The following is a 21,678-nucleotide window of genomic DNA, read 5'->3' as shown; positions in this document are numbered from 1 at the left end:
GACTGAAAGACAGAGAGAGAGAGACAGAGAAACACTACATGTTTAATACTTTTTATATATTATTATTATATTATTATTTTTCTTTCTGTTAATACATGTGTACTATTTGTGAGCAGTCCAGCTGCAATTGCTTTGGCAATACAAATGTATACTTTTTGTCATGCCAATAAAGCACTCTTAAATTGAAATTGAATTGAAAAATTGAGACAGAGAGAGACAGACAGAGACTGACTGAAAGACAGAAAGAGAGAGACAGACAGAGACTGACTGAAAGACAGACAGAGACTGACTGAAAGACAGACAGACAGACAGACGGACTGAAAGACAGACAGACAGACAGACAGAGACTGACTGAAAGACAGACAGACAGACACTGACTGAAAGACAGACAGACAGACAGACAGACAGAGAGAGACAGACAGACAGACTGAAAGACAGAGAGACAGACTGAAAGACAGAGAGACAGACTGAAAGACAGAGAGAGAGACAGACAGACTGAAAGACAGAGAGAGAGACAGACAAACTGAAAGACAGAGAGAGAGAGACAGACTAACTGAAACACAGACAGACAGACAAAGACAGACGGACTGAAAGACAGACAGACAGACGGACTGACAGACAGACAGACAGACGGACTGACAGACAGACGGACTGAAAGACAGACAGACAGACGGACTGAAAGACAGACAGACAGACGGACTGAAAGAGACAGACAGATAGACTGACAGAAAGACAGACTAACAGACAGATAGACTGATGTTATAGAAATATGTATAGAAAATACAGATATGACTACTTCATTAAAAGTTTTCTTTGAGGATCATAAAAACCATTTCTGACATTTGAATACTAATTTAAATCAAATAGTAACAGTGCATAATACACTGTACTGTTCAATGTGAATTCATTGCGCCCTCTAGCTTGTGTTAACTGTACTGCCCCTGTTTTCACCATCTGTTCACATAGTTAGAGAATGAGTGTTGAAAAGAAAAGGCTTAATTAAATTATCAACAGTTATTAGCTCTGTTGTCTAGGCCTAGTTACATGTAGAGCTTGGTCACATGGTGGGTCAGTCGGTGAGCAGGTGAATCAGATGGAGGTGTTCAGCAGCTCATGTCAGGACTCTAGTATAGGAGTTTGTGTGTGGGGCTCTGCAGGAACAAGCTGTACCTCTGAATCAGAGTCGGAGGAGCTGGAGGAGGAAGAGGAGGACGAGTCACTGGAGCTGTCCGAGGCAATGCCTGTTGATTCCTGCAGGTCGACTTTATCTGCCAAAGCAGCAATATCAGGCCTCTCCTGTTTCAGGATCCTGAGACACACGTGACAAACTTCATCACGAACCCACTTAAAAAAATCAAAAATTATAAAACATTTATATATATAAAAAAAAAAACTTAAAAATGTAAGTTTTTTTTTCTTTTTCTAAAAAATTTTTATTAAAAAAAAAAATTACATTATATTGATTGTCCTCTTTGGGGGAATCAATCAAATGCATCTAATATGTATTATATTACATTATTGTGAATTTCCTATTTGGGGGGAACCTTCAAATTTATATTATATATATAATACTTAATTTCAATAAAGTTTATTAAATTCTTACATATTTTCTCCCTTTTCAAAAAATATAAAATGTCATTTCTTTTTAACAAATGTAATTGAAACACACAATTCTATTTTTCAACAAAAGTAATAACTAATATCCAGTGTTGGGCAGTAACTAGTTACAGTAATATTACTTTTTGCAGTAACTAGTGTAACTAATTACTAATAAGATTATTCAGTAATATTACAGTTACTATCCATAAAACAGCTTGTTTCTTAGTTACTTTCGATGCCTCGACACCTACTGATTTAAAGTCCAACAATCCAATAATTCCTAGATTTAATTTTCAGAATTTTCACGACTTGCAAAGACACATGAAGTCACCAGTGCAGCAGGCATATGAAATATTGGCATTATATTGATTTTGTCAGGAGAAAAGATGATCTGAACACTGATGTGTAAGTTGTGGCATTACTTTACTTGGCCTACCCACCACTGACCCCTAAATAAATTGCTTAAAATCTTTTTAGAGAATGAAACATTTTCTTATGAACTTATGTGATTTCTTTTGATAAAAAGACATCATGGAATATAATCGTACATGGGTTTAACAGAAATTATAGCTACAATTAGCTTCAAGCTACACATGACAACACTTTACTTAAACGTTACTATTAATCACCACTGAGTGTCGTGGTGTAATAACTTCTGACTGCGATCCAATGTGGATTTTGGTCAAATTATGAGGCAGAAATATATTGTTGGTAACATTTTAGAAGAATTTAATGGGGAAGATATGCAACTTATGTGAGGCGTGAAATTAAAGTAATGTAACTAGTAGTGTAACTAATTACTGTTGCCAGAAAGTAACAAGCAATAATATTACTTTTGAAAGGAGTAACTAGTAATGGGGTTTTTTGGGTAACTAGCCCAACACTGATTATACCATACTATAAATTTAGCATTTTCATTCTGTTATATTATGCTAGGTAATAGTTCATTTCTAATAATTCTCACTACAAAAAAAAAAGAAAAAAAAAGAAACGTACCTCTAATGTTTTTTTTTTTTAAACCAAAGCTTGTCAAGCATCAATGTTTATTAAAATCAGCAAGGCTGAAACTGAGAAGTGATGGAAAGAAAGGAAGCGTTACCTGTACGGAGGACGGCGCTTCTCCCCCGCAAACTGAAAGAGGTCGTCCCTAAAGAAAACTGGCACCTGGTAGTCCTCCAAAAGCTTGCGGCGCTTAGCATGCTCGCCGAAACTGCTATCAAAAATGTAGAGGGGGCTGTCGTCATGGGTTGACTCCAAATACTCCACGTAGTACTTCATTTTCATCTTGACAGAGTAGCCATCATTGTCCTCGCCGCATTTGAACTTCTGGTTGCGGTATTTGCGCTTGAGTCGCTCCAAGGTCCACTTTTCCCGGGCTGGCCATGAGTCTTGGCAGTTCAGCAGAACGACGGGCTTATACGGTTTCTCAAAACGCTGAATGAACTCCTCTGGACTGAGACGCTGGGTGTCCACTCGCTCCACGTTGTCCTGGACAAAGACAGGTAAGCTGTTTTTATTTTCTCTGAAGCTTCTTACAATCATCATTTCACAGCAGCTTTACAGAAAGTCATACATAAACACCAGAGCACTTAAAACCAAAGTTGAAGGCCAGTGGATGATAATGGTTAACAGGACAAGGAACTCACAAGTTCCTGAATGTGATTGAATTTAACCTTCAGAATAAAAACCAAAGTCAGTTTTTTTGTTTTTTTTTTACAGTAGATAAAGCCAAAAACTTTAGGAGACCATCATAAGCATCATAAAAGTCAACTGCCAGGATTGATGTCAATGGCGTTTGACCATGAAACCCCAACAACAACATCACAGTGTTGATAGGCTTTATTACTACTTGGTCAGTTTCTCAAAGCTATACAATACTTTGGAATATAGTTCACAAGTGGTACTTAATTTATGGTGTTTTTGGTTATTTTAGAGGTAGACAGTCACATGAACTACTGTTGCCTGAAGACTCTGTTCTGGGTTTCTGAGCTAAAATGTACTGACAGTACAATAAAGTCCAAGGGCTCTAAGACAGATCTAGATCCCTTTTGGTTTAGGATTGGGAATTTAAGAAAAACTCCATAAACCTAAGGACCCCATGACACTAAAAGAGCCACAGCGCACTGTTCGCCTTAGACAGGGTCTCTAAAATGGCTCTGGTCTCGCTGGTCAGATTATTTTTAGCCACTCCATGAAGATTTTCCTGCGGTTGAGCTCTTCACAGAAACAGGAGTCAATTGCAAACGAACTTCAATTACATTTGACAACATCCATCAGAGCTGATGGGACCTTAATCTGGTTTCAGAGAGGACACACTGATGCTTTTTAGCAGAGAGGTCATTAGCTGACCCTCACATCACTCCGAACCTGTTTGTGGTCTTTTTTTTTTTTTCCTGTGATCATTTCTGGAGTTTGTCACAGCACTTCATATGCAACAGCACTTCACAGAGACTTCTTGCAAGCTTCAAAAAGGACAAAAATCATGATAGTAGGCAAGACTCGAGAAGCCAGCTGGCAGGATTGATGTCAATGGCATCTGTTCACTAAAAATCAATGACAAAAAAAAAAAATTAACAAGTAACAAGTCTTACCAACCGATTATTGGTGTTTTTGTGCATTCTAGGAGGTCAGTATTCACAAGAAAGACACTACCATTGTATGAAAACAGTGTCATTTTGCTTTGTGTGTTCCAAAACAGAAGAAATAACTTTAGGGCAGTTACTCTCAATTTTTGACTCCAAAGCACTTTGTTTTTGTTTTCAAACTCTCTCTCTTTTTTTTTTTACAGAAACTATGAGGGTCTATAGATAAAAATAAAATATTAACAATTATTTTTTACAATTAAGGATTCCAGAAGAGTCAAAAGTTCTTCAAGGTTTCCACTCTTTTTCCAGTCACTTGTGACTTATATGTACACACATTTTACATTTAATCATTTAGCAGATGCTTTTATTCAAAGCAACTTAGAAGCAAACTAACAAAACAGCAACAATATATACATTATAGTGCTGTGTGTACTATAGTGCTATATTATATATCATATAGTGCTGTGACAAGTCCCAGTTAGTCTAACGCAGTAGTTTTTTTAAATAATAAATAAAAAGGAAAAAAGTATATATAACAGAAATAAAATAGACAGAGCTCGTATTAGAGAGTCAAGTTTTTTTATAATAAATAAAAAGAAAAACAGAATAGAAATATAATAGAGTGCTAGTTAGAGGGTCAAACTCTCAATTTCTACCAAAAAAAAAAAGGTTTTAAGCTCAGCTTAACCAGAAAGATAAATGACAGGTGAGCTAACACTTTAGTATAGGGACCAATTCTCACTATTAACTAGTTGCTTATTAGTATGCCTATTATTAACATATTGGCTGTTTATAAAGCACATATTCTGCATGACCATTAATAAGCAGCAAATTAGGAGTTCATTGAGGCAAAAGTTGTAGTTAATAGTTTGTTAATAATACGAATTGGTCCTTAAAATAAAGCGTGAACAAATTATATTCTCATTTCTTAATGCATAATTAATTGCTATTATAATAGTAAGTACATGTAACAAGGACACCTTAAAATAAAGTGGCTTTATGCATTTAACTGTCAGTTTGGAATCCGATTGGCTGTCGAGTGTACGAGTCGCTGTCTGTCAGCACAACTTAGATCCAATAGAGCTTCACAAGAGAAAGCGGCCGCCTAAACGCACTAGTGTGATTGGATGAATGGATTTAATGGCCGGAATTGTTCTGGAAAGCTGGAAATACATGTGGTCCAAGTCAAGTACTGGGAGCAGGCACAACGCCAGTAAGAGACCATGAATGAATCTTCTCAAACGCTAGTAGAGAAATCATTCACGTTTGAGGACTGTGGAGGCTCTCAGTCCTTAACTGTGTCTATTCCTGAGGTACAGCAAAGTTTTTAATACTTGATGTAATTGATTTGCTAATAATCTTGCAATAAACTTTCTTATAATTCAGGTTCTTGATCCACAATATGGGATGTATGTTTGGCCCTGCGCGGTGGTACTGTCACAGTATGTGTGGATGGCAAGAAGTGAACTACAACACAAGACCGTTCTTGAGGTGACTACATCCCACTTACTGGTCACTTAGCTGATGCTTTGACTCACAGTGTGGTCAATTCAAGTTCACATGCATGACTTTAAAGGGAGCCAGCGCTGAAACATACACTTAGTTCCATGTATATTTGGACACTGACACAGTTTTCATAATTTCGGCTCTGTATGCCACCAGAACAGAATTAAAAATCAAACAAGTACAGACTTTAAGCTTTAATTCAAGGGGTTGAACAAAAATATAACATAAAATGCTTAGGAATTACAACCATTTTTATGCACAGTCCTCCATTTTCAGGGGCTCAAATGTAATTGAAAAAATAAAATGTTTAATATTTTGTTGAGAATCCTTTGCAGGCAATGGCGGCCTTAGGTCTGGAGCTCATGGACATCAGCAGTGACTGGGTTTCCTCCTTTGTGATGCTTTGCCAGGCCTTTACTGCAGCTGACTTCAGCTGTTGTTGTTTGTTTGTGGGTCTTTCTGCCTTTAGTTTGTCTTCAGCAAGTGAAACACATGCTCAACCGGGTTGAGATCAGGAGATTGACTTGGCCATTGCAGAATAATCCACTTTTTACCTTCAGAAACTCCTGGGTTGCTTTGGCTGTATGTTTTGGGTCATCATTTATTTGAACTATGAAGCGCTGTCCAATCAGCTTTGCTCCATTTGATTGAATCTGGGCAGAGAGTATATCTCTATACACTTCAGAATTCATCTGGCTGCTTCTGTCACGTCATCAATAAACACCAGTAACCCAGTGCCACTGGAAGCCATGCGTGCTCGTGCCATCACACTGCTCCACGTGTTTCACAGATGATGTTGTATGCTTTGGATCATGAGTTATTTCAAGCCTTTTCCATACACACACACACACACACTCACTCTCTCACACACACACACAGACATACTTTTTCTTCCCGTCATTCTGGTACAGGTTTATCGTAATTTCAGCCGTCCAAAGAATACTTTTGTTTTGGGGATATATTAAAGAAGGGAGTACAATTGTGATGAGAATACCCTCAAATTAAAGCTCAGAGTGTGCACTTTAAGCCCATATTCATTATATAACTGTAACTTGAATATGTTTTGGTCAACAGCTAAAATAGTAAAAATTGTGCCTGTGTCCAAATAATATATGGACCTGATTATATGCTCTAATAGTTTTGCAATACAGCTTTCATTCACTATTACGTCCTCCTTTGTTACATTTTATTTATTGATTCACTTTTTTTTGTAATGTTTACTTAATTTAATAACTGGGCCTAAAACATCTCTGATGGTGTATGCTGGACGTCTCCAATCGTTTAGTCTGCTTAAACCCCGCCCCTTTCTTACAATTGACTGCAAACTCACGTTAATTTTTTGAGTGCCACGCCCACATCTCAACATCCAATCAACAACTGATGCACTGAACCAAGTACCTGCCATACATTTTTGTTTTTCAATAATACATTACACGCGGATGTACGAAGAAACAAATCTGTCACTATTTCCGTTTTATTGTGACTTTAAGAAAATGGGTACGCCAAAAATGACCTTATTTTTGCCGACATATTTTTAAGTTCAAAATTTGCTGCACAGACACATAATCAAAAGTTTCTGTTATAACTACATTGTAGTGACTATACAAAAACAAACAACCAAAAACATTTCTTCAGAAGACGACTTTTAAATCTTATCGTTTCATTAATATTTTAGTTTGTGATAAGCTACAATAAAGACTGTGTTTTTTTGCCTGACTCTTTGCTGTCTTTTAAAGTGTATATTTTTGGCAAATTGCATGGAAACCAATGGTGCTCAATTTGACACCAAATTTTCGTTAGGGCGAAAGATTTTCCAATGCAGATTTTGCAGTAGGTTCAAGCTGATCATGTGGATTTACCGCACTGACCAATAGAAAGCTTCTTGTTTGGAAAGTGACTTCTGTTTGAAATGGGATTTATACATTGCTACACTATTGACAATAGTTAATGCACCTTTTTTTGCTTGCAAAATTTCGCTAATGTGGCAGACCTTAAAATCGTAGTCACCAAAATTTGTACAGCCTTTCCAAAACATGCATTTGTCAAAACTTCCCATACACAATCCTGATCCTAAGTGAGGAGAGTGTAAGAAGAAATAGTTGTTAGCCAGTGTTTCAAGCAAGTTAAATTTGGGTCAAATTGAGGGAGGGTAATGAATAGTGTCTGTTTGTTGCAGCTCGGTGCTGGAGTGAGTTTGCCTGGTGTGGTGGCTGCCAAGTGTGGAGCTCGTGTGATTTTGTCAGACAGTGCTGAGCTCCCCCTCTGCCTGAGGAACTGCAGGCGCTCCTGTGACGTCAACCACCTCCCCAACGTACCTGTGATCGGACTCACCTGGGGGCAGGTATCACCAGAGCTCCTCTCGCTGCCACCTGTGGATGTTATCTTGGGATCAGATGTATTCTATGAACCTGAGGGTGAGTGTTTTTTCCCTCGTTTTATCTTCTTTATCTTACACAGGTTTCTAAGCATTGAACAAAACACTGCTTTGAGCAGATTTTGAAGATGTGCTTGTGACCGTCTCCTTTATTGTGAGGAGAAACCCTCATGCTCAGCTCTGGACTACCTACCAGGAGAGAAGGTGATGTAACAAACATGCATTACTGACTATCATTTACCTTCCATAAACGTTTGAAATCCCACACTTTCTGACCAATGAAATTCTATGACATTTGTAGTTGTGTGTGATTCTTGGATAAGGATTTTAAAATAAAGTTTGATTGAGATTACACTCACAAGAACAGTTTGTAGCTTGTGAAATATGGCTTAATATTTTTTGGAACCTGTAATACTTTTTTTTTAGGATTTTGATGAATCCCGAATAAAGTATCAGTTTCTAAAATATATATATATATATATATATATATATTTATATGCATACATACACACACTCAGAAAGTCTTTGGAACAACTGTTACAATACTATTTCACAATATTACTGTTTTTTCTATATTTTTGATTTTTTTAAAAATGCAGCCTTGATGAGCACAAGAAACTTCTTTAAAAATAATTAAAAATCTTACTGATCCCAAACTTTTGAATGGCAGTTTTTCCATTTTTGAAAATCACAACTTAAAATTCTCCATTATTTCCACAAACTGTGGGTTTCTGCAGTAAAATGCAGCCTTGATGAGCACAAGAAACTTCTTTAAAAATAATTAAAAATCTTACTGATCCCAAACTTTTGAATGGCAGTTTATACTGTGTGTATATATATATATTACTTTTCCATTTTTGAAAATCACAACTTAAAATTCTCCATTATTTCCACAAACTGTGGGTTTCTGCAGGTTTCATGAAGGTAAATTCAAGACTTTTTTTAAAGGTCATTTTAAGACCAAATAAAGAAACTTTAAGGAATCAACTGGATTTTTCAGTGCAAATGTCTAAAGATTTCTAATTCGATAAGCAAAATGACACAAGTCTTGTTTTCTGTGAAATTGATCAAAATGAAGTGAGTGTGGAATTAAAACAAGAACCAATTATCTGCCAATGAGCTCAGCAAAGCAACTTAATTCAAAGGGGAAATTCATTTTTTAACCACTTAATTGTCACTCACATTTTTTAACGTAGACGTGAAAGTGCACTATCCAAACTTACATTTTTATAATTCATGAATGAAAACATTTTGTAACATGATTTTGATGTAACATTTTCATGGCAATGCAATGCCTGCTTTTAAAATGGTTTTCAAAGGATGCATTTTGAGATTTTAAGTTGTCAACTGATATATAATTTCTGATGATTTCTAAAGTGTGATAGAGAAAAAGGCAACAAAGACGACTTTTTGTGACAAAGGTCAGAACTCCTGTTATGATGTAGATTTTAGGTTTTAATACCCAATTGACAGAGCTGTTCTTATTTTAAGCATAAACTTGCTTAATTGTTAGTTTCCCAGAAAACAAGAATGCATATCTTCATTTTTATGTTATGCAACATTTAATGCCATGAATTTAAGAATTTTATTTTCTGCTCTCATTTAACCCTTGTGCGACCTTTTGGACATTTTTGTCCTTTTCAGTTTTTTTTTTTAGTTTTTTTTTATCATTTTGCCTGTGTTATTGCCAACTGCATACATTTTGGCACAGGTGTGTATTTTTATTGGAATTTTACTATTTCACTTCCATTTCCTTTAATAAATCTGTTTTGCACTAGGTACAAAACATTGTTCCTCTCAGGACCTTAAGGACAAAAATGTCCCCAATGAAACCCATTAAAACTGCTATTTTTAATCGCAGTGCCATTTAACTGTAAAAGTGTGCCATTTTTGTTGATAGGCTTTCATTATATTGGCAAGGCTTTAAAATTTAATTTTTTACCAAATGGTGCCATTTTTTCAGGTTTGACCTATAAAGAAAATACTCGCTTTATTTCTGCTTCTGCATATTATAGAGCCAATTGGATAAATAATGCAGCTATAATTGTGTGGGTGTGTTGGTATGGATGTCAGAGTGTGGTTTGTATGTGTGTCATAAAAAAAAATTGTGTGTGTGTTCTTGTAATATTTGAGAGAGAAAAACTCTTCTGCAAATCACAAATCCAACCACTGTGTGCACCAGCAGAGTTTTGCTGGAATCTAATGGGGAAAATTTGGTACTGCGCCCAAACAAAATCTTACTGAAAGCTCATTTTTTGAGATATCAACCTCAAATTTGGAACACAACTTGTTTAGATTTTTGGCTTTGATTTTCTAGCAGGTATAGAGTTCAACAAGTTTCATAAAATATATATTTTATATAAAACATCGCTCATAAATAATTTTCATAAACCTAAACATCTAGAACTTTTTTTTGGTTTCACTTTTTAAACTTTTTTTACTTCAATAATAATCTGCCATGGGTCTTCTTTAAAATGTGACCAAACTTAACTCTGCTCCCAAGATTTAATTTTTTTATGACAGTTTTTTGACATGGACATTTTTGTCCACTATGGACCTATGTGTAACTTTTTTTAATTGACGCACAAGGGTTAAGACTGTATAAGGCCTTAATTTGTGGAAGGACGAATTAAGACTATTTAACACCTGAAGGAATCTTGTAAAAATAGAGTTTGGAACTGATAAGGATATTAAAAGGGTTCTCCATTCACAATTATTCATCATCCATAATGCCCATTTAAAAACCAATGCATTTTTTCCCCCCATTTCTTTTCTTGCAGTGCGGACTGGTCCATAGATGCCTTGTTACATAAGTGGGATCTGAAGTGCATTAATGTTCCATTAGAAACATTTGATGCAAACAAAAACCATCTCGCTGGATCAACGCTTCCAGGGAATCATACTGTACAAATGATGATTATAACAAGACAAGTGTTTTAATGCATGTGTTTGAATTTCATAAACTTGTATATAATCTGAAAATCTTTTTCCAATTCTTTCCAACTCCATCCAGCACATTACATCATGACCTGATAAAGTTCTGCCCTGCATTTTCCTCCTCCACTTCAAAATGTTTATTAGAAATTATGCTAATATACACAATAAATTAAGCACATTTTGCAACGACATTAAGACGTAAGGATTTAATATTTGATTTATTGAAGATCCAAAAATAAAGCGACAGAACAAAGTTCATCGTATAGTTTAAGATACTCCAAATTTTTCCAAATTGCGGTACAAAGTAAACAAACTTTGTAAGACGACAGCATTTATGCCACCAAAAATGTATTTGCAGATGTTGCTTGACCTTGGCCACACCTCCAACAGCTGAAATCTGGAGAAAACTGGAAACAACCAAGCACTCAGCACTGCAACACCGGATCTTAACAGCTAACCGGCAAAACTCAACAGTGCCTAGTGCACAAAAAATACACAAGATTAGAATCCAAATATTACACACCAAAAAAAAAGATTTAACAGCAGGACTGTAATATACAGTAATAAGAACACAAGCTATTCATACTATTTCCAAACCATTTCAAAATAAAGCACAACAACAATTTGAAGCATTGGCAAATTAAAGCAAATTTGAACACAAATGCCAAATCTAAATCAATTTCTATACAGCGTCTTACAAAAGCGACACAATCGAGGTGCAGCTAGCACATTCTGAACCATCACCCAAACAGCTTTACCTTAAAGGGCCAATAGAATTGTGATGCTCGTCCTACTCAACGAATTAAAAAGGACATGCACGTTTAAAAAAAACCTCACTGAAAATAGGAACAATGTATACAAAGAACAAAGGGCTGTATAACTACCGAACAGTTAGAATATGCCAATCAGTCATAATGACTTTAGGCCCATGTAGCCATTGTGTAGGTTTCAGGGGTTTCAATCCGAGGTTCCTCAGGCTCCAACAGAGGTCCCGCATGTAGAATCGCCCCACGATGAGACAGACCTGAGAGAACACAAAACTGTGGTCAGACATGTGATGAAACGTGTGAAAACATGGAAATGAAAGAAGGAAACAATTACACAAAGCACACAGTCTCTGGGAAACCAGATGATAAGGGCAGTTAACCGTAACACAAAAATTACACATTTTATACAAAATTCATTATATTTACAAAAAATAAATGTATGTGTGTGTATATATATATATATATATATATATATATATATATATATATATATATATATATATATACACACACATACATTTATTTTTTGTAAATATAATGAATTTTGTATAAAATGTGTAATTTTTGTGTTACGGTTAACTGCCCTTATCATCTGGTTTCCCAGAGACTGTGTGCTTTGTGTAATTGTTTCCTTCTTTCATTTCCATGTTTTCACACGTTTCATCACATGTCTGACCACAGTTTTGTGTTCTCTCAGGTCTTATGACTACACAAGCCAGGCAGTATGACGTCCGCCCACACGTGCTCATAATGGTCAAATTTACAATGGCTTCATGTGTCTCATTGAATCAGAATTATAATACTGGTCTTATAAAGTTTCTTGGTCTTTATAATGTAAAAATGTGTTTAATACTTTTTTGTTTTTAACTAGTGTTGCAACAGTTTAACATTATGTATCCAAAGAGAGTATAATTATAGATTATTATTAATGTTTTTACATTTATTTTTAATATATTTATATTTATATAAATACTGCCGTTCAAAAGTTTGGGATCAGTAAGATTTTTTATGTTTATGTTTTCTTCTGCTCATCAAGGCTGCATTTATTTGATCAAAAATACAGTAAAATTGTGAAATACTATTTCAATTTAATATAACTGTTTTCTATTTTAATATACTTTTAAATATAATTTATCCCTGTGAATCAAAGCTTAATTTTTAGCATCATTACTCCAGTGTCACGTTCCCTCAGAAATCATTCTAATATGCTGATTTATTATCGATGTTGAAAACTGTTTCTGCTGCTTCAGTCTTTTGCAAGAAATGCTGTTCTTTTGTAACTTTTTATTCATCAAAGCATCCTGATAATTGTATCCCTGTATCACATGTTCCAAAAAAAAATATGAAGCAGCAAAAACTGTTTTCATCATCGATAATAAATCAGCATATTAGAGTGATTTCTGAAGGATTGTGTGACACTGAAGACTGGAGCAATGAAGCTGAAAATTCAGAAATTAATTATATTTTAAAATAAAATAAAATAGAAAACAACTATTTTAAATTGCAATATTTCACAATTTTACAGTTTTCTTGATCAAATAAATGCAGCCTTGATGAGCAGAAGAATCTTTAAAGGGTTAGTTTACCCAAAAATGAAAATTAGCCCATAAATTACTCACCCTCAAGTCATCCTAGGTGTATATGACTTTCTTCTTTCAGACGAATCCAGTCGGAGTTATATTAAAAAATTGTCTTTGATCTTTCAAGCTGTTTAATGCCACTCAGCGGGTGTTGCATTGCTTCAGTCCAAAAGCAGTTAAATAAAAAGCGCCCATGCATAGAAAAAAAAGTGTCTCACATGACTCCAGGGGGAGAACAAAGGACTCCTGTAGCGAATCGATGAGTTTTTGTAAGAAAAATATCCATATTCAAAACGTAATAATCACTTTAATCTAGCTTGCGCTCACAGTTGTACACGGAAGCAGTTCCGGGGGGAACTCTTTAAATATTCTTTAAAATAAAGAAAACAAACACAATGCACTTTCTGCCGGCAACTTCATCCTTGCACACCGACTCAGAAAACACTAGTTTATTAGCAAATAACTCAAATATATCCTTACTATTTCCCCCTGTCACATTTGTGGCAATTACTTTTTGCCGATGCTTTGCGGCAAGCTTTAGCCTATTGCTTGCATTTGAATGCAGAACTGTTCAGCTACACTGCTGGCACAAACTCTGCTGCGGGACACTAAACACCGTTGAGCCGCTCTTTTCAGTCGCGGTAGCACGGTCTCATGTTGTTTCCACCAGGCGGCAATTTTTTTTTTCATCACTAATTGATGGATGTCTAAAATATAAAAATAAGGAGAAGCCTAAAACAGGCCCGAGGCCCGGCCCGCGTCTGAACTATGACGTGAAAATTGGCCCGAAGCCCGGCCCGAGGGGCGTAAAAAAGCAGGGCTCTAGTTCGGCTACAGAAATAAGTTTTTCAGTTATGAGGAGAATAAGAAACTGGCTCTGACCTAGCACACATAGAACGATTTGACTGAAAATGTATCAGAAGAGATGAAAGAAAGATAGTGGTGATCTACGCCAGAGGTCCCCAACCACCGGGTCGAGACCCACTACCGGGCCGTGGAAGAATTGCTTCCGGGTCGCAAGAAAGTTCTGGGAAAAATGTGTATAGATATGACACTCTGTTATTTATGTTAATGATTGTTCTAATTATTCTGTATTTTCTTTGTATGCGATTGATATGGAGTAGCAAAACAACACCAGTGGCCGATGACGCTAGCACAACAATGAGCGCGCGCATGCATGCACACTCACAAAATGGCGCATTCTGTAGTTCTAAAAGCCGGAGGAGAAGGTGCATTCATATGGCGTTTCCAACTTGTAAAAAGCGTTCACGGTCTCGTAATTACAACTTGTGAACTGGTGGGAGTTTTCTGACTTGTACCACGTGACTGCTGTACCACCTGACCACCTAGGCGTTGATAGTGTTGCCATAGAAAAGCATTCGAATGGGTTTTTATTGAATAAACATTTTACATGCACTTTCGTTCAAATGCAGATACTGAACATTATACAAGTATGTATACAAAATTAAAAGAATACATAAAATGAAGGAAAGAAAGAATATTTCTTAATAATATAAAGATCAGAAAAAAGGAAGAATGGGGCATAAAATATCAACAGTCAACAAAATAAACTGCGTTTTGCATTTGTTGCATTTGTGAATGTGACGATTGGTCAAAATATATAATTAAACGAATTAAACAAAAGCATTTTAATCCTCTCTAGAATATTCAGTGAAGCCAAAAAATATATATATTTTCCCATAAAAGTGAGAGTCCCATTTTGGAAGACTGATTGTTGCACATTTCTGTATCTTAAATCACAATATAACTGTGATAAATTGACTTGTAAATACGTGCGAGCCAAAATAAACACAAAGCTTTTTAAAGATTGGTTTGATGACTTGTTATTTTCAGAAAATACCGTTTATATTCATCTCTTTTGAAACTTTCTGTAAGTAATGATTGTTGCGTAAAATCTATAAGTTTAAAGGCGTATACCTTTTCATTTATTTTGAATAAAGATTAGGCTATAGGACTTTTTTTTTTGAACCCTCTGTTGTTGTTTTTATTAATATAGCTCACTAAATTAGGACTATATGTGAGAGCTTGTACGTTGCTCTGCTGACTAGCAACAAAGCAAATTAAGAGATACTCTAAAAATTACATCTAACTTAAACAGATTATACAAACTACTAACTATATGTTTTTAAATATGTTTAATGAATATCTATCAACAGTAAATGTCCCAGTTTATCTCAGTGCCTCAAGTACTCACCTACGGGGAAACTACACTACCCACAAATCCGTTCGTGGAGGAGGACGACGTCACCGTCAGCTGACAGGTGTCACATGACAGACATTTTTGATTTCAGAGACAGGCAGAGCGTTTCCGAGAAGTCGGAAGCAAATATATATATATTTTTACGTTTACCAGCTTTACTAAATGTTGTTTTCCCCATAACCCCGAAATCGCCTTGATCAACAGGTGTTCACATTATGAATTAGCTGTTTACATCAGCGCACCCAAGTAGTCGGTAAGTTTGCAATTACTACTGCACTCCGTCTCCATTCAAAAGCCTAAATAATATGACTAATCATTTACTAAAAATGCATTATTTAATGAAACACATGATTTATTGCCATCACACATGTAGTACAATAACTGTACAAATGAACATCCTTCAGAGCTGTTTGGTCTCATGAGGAAGCAGTGATCATATGCAGCATATGAAAAATAGCATGGTCACGTTTTTAAGCAGTTGTGTCAGGTGCCACTTGACTTTGATGCGTCTGTGTGTTCACTAGTCTCAGGTTGTCATCGAGCTAAAGACTGCAAGCCAACATGAGTCCAGAAGGAAAGACCCTGCTCAACATCATTATCCTGGGCTTGGGGTTCATGGTTATTTTTACTGCCTTTGGCACCTGCGGGAACATTGAAGTAGGTTTTGAGCTTTTTCAGACTTAATGCATGATCTGATGAATGCTATCATATCAGATTTGCCTGTATGCAAACCAACAGTTTCACTTTTTCCAGCAAACCGTGATAAAGAGTTTCAACAGTACAGAGTTTCATGGAAGTGGCTACACAAGGTATTCGTTTTCTTCATTTATTCCTTCTGTCATTAGAGCACAATGGTGGCCACCCACTTTTTCAGTGGCCTTGGTGCCAGAAGTAACTTTCTCGTTCACTTTTTTTCAATGGGTATTAAAAAAATGTAAAGTATATAAAGTTGCAAGACTGTGCGCTTGACGTTAATTGCATAAGCATTGCAAATGACATAAAAAAAAAGGGCAGTTACATAAAACTTAATATAGGAATTTATTCAAAATGATACAAAAATTGTAATCGAAGTGTCTTGTCAAATATCCACAAACGCGTATAAACAAGGAACAGGATTTTTACTTTCAGAATCCCAGGGTTGTGCTCTATTTCTGCTCAGGTCATGTGACATGTTTTGGCCTCTGCACCCTTTTTGAATGAGATTTATGATGACTGAGTTAAAGATGAAAATCGGGTCATCTGATGTTGTGCTGTAATCTAATGAATCTCTCTTTGACCTCAGTAATCACATTGACCATGGTTATGTAACAAAGAAGTACTGTCTGCTCTCAAAAAAAAGAGAGAGAGAGAGAAAGGAATGCGGTTAGCATGTGACAAGTTATGACACTTGTTCGGCACAGACTACATTTTTTTCCCTGAGAAATTTGATCATTTTTCCTAAATATTTGTTTGTTTATTTATTTGTGATTGAAGAGAAATATTCTACGTACACAAAAGGCCTATTTCTCTCAAATATTGTTCACAAATCTGTCTAAATCTGTGTTGGTGAGCACTTCTCCTTTGCCGAGATAATCCATCCCCCTCACAGGGGGGGGGGATTGTGTGTGTGTGTGTGGAGGGGGTGGGGGGGTGGTAAAAATTAACATGAATGACATGCTAATACTTTATCTGGTGTGACTTTATCAGGATATTATCATAACTGTGATGTTAGGGTAGTTGTAACACTGGTTATGAAATATACAGTGTATATACAAGTCGGGTATATATAAGTATAGTATAATATAGTATATAAGTATATATAAATGGGGTCAGAGCAGCAATGATGTGAGGACCCTCTTGGAATTGCTCTGTTTATTAATATTTAAATTGTTTAATGAACTGTATTAATCTTTTAAAAAAAAACTGATTCATCATTTTTGTATTATGAATGCATATTAATATTGATTCTTTTGAGGTGTGTACGTATGTGAGATGTATTGGGTTAATATTTTTTCTATAAAACACAATGAATTAGTAATATTGTATTTATTTTGATGATCACTATTAATTAAAATACCACCCTTAACACATGCTTCTCATACTTCTCTTCTAGCATGGCGATTATCTACGCCGTATTCTCTGCGTCTAACCTTATAGCGCCCTCGGTGATAGCTGTCATTGGACCTCAGTTGTCTTTGTTTTTTAGTGGACTTGTTTACAGGTAAATGCCTAAAGGACTCAATTTAGTAATAGTAGTAGTAATTTAGTAATAAATTAGTAATTTATGATAAAGTATTTATTAAAAAGCCTTAATCTGTGCTCTCTTTTAGTGGTTATATTGCTGTTTTCATTCATCCGTACACCTCGTCATTCTACACTTTATCTGTGTTGCTTGGAATCGCCGCTGCAGGTGCGATATCATTATCGGCTCAGTTATGAAATCATATTTTGTATCACACACTCGCTAAAGCTTTCTGCTAACTTTGTGTCTTGCAGTGCTCTGGACAGCCCAGGGGAATCTGCTCACCATCAACTCCAAAGATTCCACCATTGGGAGAAACAGTGGAATATTTTGGGCATTGATGCAGTTTAGGTACATCTTGTCATTAAGTATGTGTGGAAGGAAAAAGAGAACACGAGGAACAATGATTCATTGATTCTCTTTTATTCACAGCTTATTCTTTGGTAATCTCTACATATTTTTTGCCTGGCGTGGCAAGAGTCACATAACAGGTGAGTATGTTTTATATAATAAACTATGGCAGCCACTTTGGTGGAAATCACTCCACAAATTATTGTAACAATAATTATTGGTTGAAATAAAGACATTTTTTGCTTAATTTGTATACAAAAAAAAGAGACCGTAAAAGAAACATCAATGCAAAATAATTTCTGAATGGTTAGACAGAATTATAATTTAGGTCTCTGGTGAAAAACGTTATTTCTGATAGGTGTTGGTGAAATACTTGGTAAGTCAGTGCATTACAATTATTGTGCTTCAAGTTCTCTGGGGACATGGCAAATGTATTAAGCTGTTTTCTCTGCTTAACTAGGCGGGGGAGTATTTGGGATCCTAGATAAGTGTAATCGTTTCGGCAGAAACCCGGTGGTGTTTTTGGGCCTGTTCACCCATATAGTGGCATTCTTCCTCATCTTCCTCAACATAGCCAGTGATGCTCCCGTGGCCCCAGAGGAAGGCACACAAATGCAAGCTTTTATCCAGCCCAGGTAAGAGATAAAAGTTACAGTACAGGACTTTCCAACAAGGATGAGCAGTGAGAATAGAGTCAGACATAAAGATGCACTAGCTGTTTATTAACACTTTTCTGGCTTGTTTTGTCAGTGTGACTGTGGCGCTGATATGCAGTTTTCTGCTGGGTCTGGGTGATAGTTGTTTCAACACTCAGCTCATCAGCATTGTGGGCTTCTTGTTCCGGGAGGACAGTGCTTCAGCATTCGCAGTCTTTAAATTTGTTCAGGTTTGAACCTTCCTTTTATTAAAGTGGTTTAATTGTTAGCATCAGAAGTATTTAAATAGTTTGATGTAAAAATCCTATGGTAAAATAGTTGGGTCATATTTCATTCAAATATCAAAAAACGCAATAAGAAACTTCGATTGTTCTTTCAAAAATTAAGTCTGTTCTTATTTTATTTTATTAGTCAGAATAAATGAAAAATTAGACAAATGTATGTGTATGAGTAGTATGTGTTTATGGCCCATGATGTTATATTTCTTCCTCCTGTCTCTGCAGTCCATCACAGCTGCGGTGGCCTTCTTCTACAGCAACTATTTTCTCCTGCACTGGCAGCTGCTCATTATGGTGCTGACGGGCTTCCTGGGCACCATTACTTTCTTTGTGGTGGAGTGGGGCGTTATCAGCAGTCGACGGGACTCTGATTATGACAGTATCTGATAGGAAGAGTTAGAAGGACTGAAGTGCCAGAACGACCGTCTCATCTCCAGCCATCAGACACCCAAAAATGAAACATCTGTCATGATTTACTCATCCTCAGTTTCATAGGGTGTTGTTTTGTGGAACACGAGGGGAGTTTTCTGAAGAATCTTCATGCAGCTCGTTTCACCACAAAGACCGTTCATAGTGACCACAGATGTCAAGCACTGAAACAAACATGAACATGCCATACTACTCATGCACTATATTACAAGTTTTCCGAAGCCCTACAATTGCTTTGTCTCAGGAACATATTGAAATGTAAGCTGATAAACTTCCCTCCTGTCAAAGCTCTAAAATCAAATCCACATTCAAACATGCCACTTTAACTCTTTGCATGAGGTTCAGCCAAACTCTATTGGTCTTTTGTATGTGTCGTAAACGAACACAACTTACCAGTTTGAATACAAGGAATGAGATTTGCGAGCTGGGGCCTTAATTGCCCTAAATTTCAGTCTGATCCTCAAAGAAAACGATTACATGACATCAGACAGAGTGCATTAGACATATTTATTGGTGCATTTTGGAGCTTGTCAGATGTGGTCACTTTGAATTTTGTTGTGTGGGAAAGAGATGTGTAACGAGTCCTCTGAAATTCAGCTTTTTTGTTCCATGAAATCCAAAAATGAGGTTATGTAAATGAAGACAGGGGTTTTTTAGGTGAACTACTCCTTTATGTAGTTATTGAAGTTCTATTTAAACTCAGATATTGTAAAGAAGTCTTAGTGCAAATGCAATAAATCACTTAAATGTACACTACCGCTGTGAGACTATAGATGAGAAATATGATTAAAGAAAATCAGTATCAGCGTGAAACACTCAATGCACAGTCAGTAATTAAATTAGAATGTCTTGTTTATTTTAATTATTTTGCCAGTTGTCTTTTTGTTTTTTAAGAAAACAATTTTGCCAAAGATTGAAGCACTCTAGAAATGTGCTTCTTTTTTTTAGGTTTGTCCTTGTTTGTGTGAAGTGAGCAAATATGTCAATGAAACCGATTGCTGATGTAATCGATAGAAAACAGAAAGAAAGACATGGGAATCATTTTTTGTAATTGCAATTATACTAATATCAAGCTGGGCTTAAGTCAACATGCCATTGTAAATAACAATGCATTGAGAAAGACTCTCTTAATACATTCACAATACGTATGTTACGAGCTCATTTGCATGGGAGTAGGAGCTACATGTAGGTTATTACGGCGAAAACGGTTCAGAGCAATCTATAGGATGATGAGGGAAAATGTGACAAGAATATCTGGTCGTATACTTGAATGTATCGTACTGTAAAAATGGTAATGGCACCTGGATATTCTGTTTTCTTTTATAAATATGTGTATATATGGGATTAAAGTCCTTTTTGAGCCTTTTGACTCTTGCCTATGTCTTTTTGCAAGCTATATGATACAGTTGTTTTACAGTAACAAGTGTTTTGTTGTGGGACAATGACAGACAAGGATGTCCAAGAAGATGAAAGCTCTTTAGAAAGATCTTAAAAATATCATATTTGTATTCACAGTGGTTTTATATGTATTAAAAATAATAATAATAAATGGAAACTAGCATTTTCAACAAAAGATGAACTAATAAATGGTGTAAGAATCATGTTTATTATTTTAAATTGCAAGAAAAAAAACATTAAAACATAAAATATTTCAAGTATAAACTATACCAATCTACTTCACAGTTTGGCATAATGAAAATTTCAGCACTTCTTTGGGACTTTACAACATCTTGATGCTCGAGACTTATCACCCACAAAAATAACTTCATGTATGTTAATAAAAAAAACTCTACACTGTAAAAAAAAATTCAGTAAAATTTACGGTAAAAAAACGGCAGCTGTGGTTGCCGGAATTTTACCGTAAAAAATATGGTTGCAACATTTTACGGTTTTAACTTAAATTTACAGTTAAATGCCGTAGTTTCATTAACTGATATAATGTTAATATACCAACCTATTGAAGTACTGAAATCTGTTTTGCACCTTTGTAATACACCGATAACCACCAAATGCAGGTGGTGATGAGAAAGTCACATGATGAACCAAAGCCCATCACAAGCAGCTTTTAAATAATCACATATATAGAAGGTGCACAGTGTCATTCACACAAACACTAAACACCATCACGGTAACACACATGGAACTGAAATAATGCAATAAACATTCATTTAACA

General features: G+C 35.8%; 3 protein-coding genes across 3 annotated transcripts in view; 2 read left to right on the top strand and 1 right to left on the bottom strand.

Annotated features, from left to right (window-relative positions):
• LOC107548687 (jumonji domain containing 6, arginine demethylase and lysine hydroxylase) overlaps window positions 1-3,141 on the bottom strand; it is a 7,958-nt gene extending 4,817 nt beyond the window's left edge. The window contains exons 1-3 of the mRNA XM_016229475.1: window positions 2,699-3,141; window positions 1,604-1,614; window positions 1,171-1,328 (exon numbers count right to left, since the gene is read on the bottom strand). Coding sequence (XP_016084961.1) covers window positions 1,171-1,328; window positions 1,604-1,614; window positions 2,699-3,141 — 612 coding nt within the window. The remainder of the gene's footprint in view (window positions 1-1,170; window positions 1,329-1,603; window positions 1,615-2,698) is intronic.
• mettl23 (methyltransferase 23, arginine) overlaps window positions 1-11,072 on the top strand; it is an 18,224-nt gene extending 7,152 nt beyond the window's left edge. The window contains exons 2-6 of the mRNA XM_016229516.1: window positions 5,177-5,497; window positions 5,571-5,675; window positions 7,867-8,104; window positions 8,184-8,268; window positions 10,845-11,072. Of these exons, the coding sequence (XP_016085002.1) occupies window positions 5,408-5,497; window positions 5,571-5,675; window positions 7,867-8,104; window positions 8,184-8,268; window positions 10,845-11,004 (678 nt within the window). The 5' untranslated portion in view covers window positions 5,177-5,407 and the 3' untranslated portion in view covers window positions 11,005-11,072. The remainder of the gene's footprint in view (window positions 1-5,176; window positions 5,498-5,570; window positions 5,676-7,866; window positions 8,105-8,183; window positions 8,269-10,844) is intronic.
• A 4,564-nt stretch (window positions 11,073-15,636) lies between these two features.
• On the top strand, window positions 15,637-20,867 carry mfsd11 (major facilitator superfamily domain containing 11). The gene is made up of 11 exons (XM_016229474.1): window positions 15,637-15,822; window positions 16,094-16,226; window positions 16,323-16,378; window positions 17,662-17,769; window positions 17,879-17,958; window positions 18,045-18,141; window positions 18,223-18,281; window positions 18,500-18,517; window positions 18,602-18,776; window positions 18,892-19,027; window positions 19,301-20,867. The coding sequence occupies exons 2-11, from the start codon at window positions 16,131-16,133 to the stop codon at window positions 19,460-19,462; spliced, it is 987 nt and encodes a 328-aa protein (XP_016084960.1). The 5' UTR covers window positions 15,637-15,822; window positions 16,094-16,130; the 3' UTR covers window positions 19,463-20,867.
• The last annotated feature ends 811 nt before the right edge of the window (window positions 20,868-21,678 follow it).

This window comes from Sinocyclocheilus grahami, unplaced genomic scaffold (genome assembly GCF_001515645.1).
Source record: "Sinocyclocheilus grahami isolate Dianchi unplaced genomic scaffold, SAMN03320097.WGS_v1.1 scaffold353.1, whole genome shotgun sequence".
In the NCBI taxonomy this organism is placed as follows: Eukaryota; Metazoa; Chordata; class Actinopteri; order Cypriniformes; family Cyprinidae; genus Sinocyclocheilus; species Sinocyclocheilus grahami.
Note: the sequence above shows the minus strand (reverse complement) of the source record. Positions and strands in the feature narration are given on the sequence as shown.